The sequence below is a fragment of the Hemiscyllium ocellatum genome, chromosome 21, assembly GCF_020745735.1.
Source record: "Hemiscyllium ocellatum isolate sHemOce1 chromosome 21, sHemOce1.pat.X.cur, whole genome shotgun sequence".
In the NCBI taxonomy this organism is placed as follows: domain Eukaryota; kingdom Metazoa; phylum Chordata; class Chondrichthyes; order Orectolobiformes; family Hemiscylliidae; genus Hemiscyllium; species Hemiscyllium ocellatum.
Window position 1 is genome coordinate 40178562 of NC_083421.1, and position 1328 is coordinate 40179889.

A 1328-nucleotide genomic window follows, 5' to 3' on the forward strand; every position below is an offset into this window, starting at 1 on the left:
AAGAAGTGATTATATAAAACACAAAAAAGACATTTAAAGAAATACAGCAGAAGTGGTCAAATAACTCCACAGAGGCCATTATCCCATCACCAAGTCACTGTTTATTTAAACGTGCATTGTACTTGACACTAGTCCGGCTTCTGCAGAGCCAGTTTTAGAGTGAACAGAATCTCTGACACTCCTGTTTATTTTATTTTCAGTGAAATAAGTTTTATTTACACATTTCCATCACAAACTGTTTACTTCAGAGGAATGAATCTGGAGGAGTGAGTGGCAACGATACCAGGTCTGCCGTGCTTCACAGGCTTGTAGGTGATGGAGAACTCGCCAAGGTAATGGCCAATCATTTCAGGCTTGATTTCAACCTGGTTGAAGGTTTTGACATTGTACACACCCACCATACTACCAACCATCTCTAGGAGGATAACCATATCCCTGAGGTGAGGCTTGACGATTTCTGGTTTCTCCATTGGAGGAGCTTCCTTTTTGGCTTTGCGCAGCCTTTTCAGAAGGGACTGCTGCTTACAGTGCAGGCCTCTGTTCACACGCCTCTGCTGATGAGCACAATACAACTGCATCAGCTGTTCATGGGACATATCAAGGAGCTGATCCAGGTCAACACCTCTGTAGGTGAATTTTCTGAAAGCCCTCTTCTTTTTCTGTTCTACTTGGTCAGCCATTTTCACCCACTCTCTCTGGAAAGGCAACACTCCTCTTTATTTTTTTTTGACACTGGGGAATATATTTATTGTCCTAATCTTCATTCTGTAGTGTGTTTTGGAGAGAAACAAGCTCACGAACAAATCCATCATCTCCGGGTTGATTACTGAAGCTGCAACTGAGGATAGATTTACTCATCAGCTTCACCCAAAACATAACTTTCCCAAAATCCTGGATCCAGCCAAAGTGAATGATGAAGAGGAGGCTCTCAGAGAAGAAGGTTGGATTGTGCCCAACAGTGGGAGACCACTCAGAGAATCTGCTGGCTCCACACCTGCCATTTCCACACCTGTCAGTTACACACCAACACTCCTGTTTATATCTGTCAACCAGGGCTCCCTGATTGGACCAGATTAACAGGCCAATCAGATAACTCATATTCTATAAAGTCCACCTGGCTGACCTCCTTTCAATCACTACAATAATGAGGTGAGAATGACAAAACAGAAGGTGTCCTGGGAAAATGAGCTGAGGTTACATTTTGACATGTGCAGAACAAAAAAATTGCCTGAAACAAGAGCAGTTTGATCAAAATTTAGATATTTCCAAAACACTGTAACTTTTAAAAGAACCATGAATTTAACCTCCACTATAATTCTGCTCAGAAT

At 42.1% G+C, this 1328-nt stretch overlaps 1 protein-coding gene across 1 annotated transcript; it reads right to left on the reverse strand.

The window, feature by feature from the left end:
* Positions 1 to 202: 202 nt before the first annotated feature.
* LOC132825670 (small ribosomal subunit protein uS19-like) lies at positions 203 to 691 on the reverse strand. Its single transcript, XM_060841046.1, has one exon. It carries the CDS (start codon positions 678 to 680, stop codon positions 240 to 242), a length of 441 nt encoding a protein of 146 aa, XP_060697029.1. The 5' UTR covers positions 681 to 691; the 3' UTR covers positions 203 to 239.
* Positions 692 to 1328: the final 637 nt, after the last annotated feature.

Excerpts from the sequence above, each read along its gene's own strand:
- LOC132825670 (XM_060841046.1), bottom strand. The coding sequence starts at position 680 with ATGGCTGACCAAGTAGAACAGAAAAAGAAGAGGGCTTTCAGAAAATTC.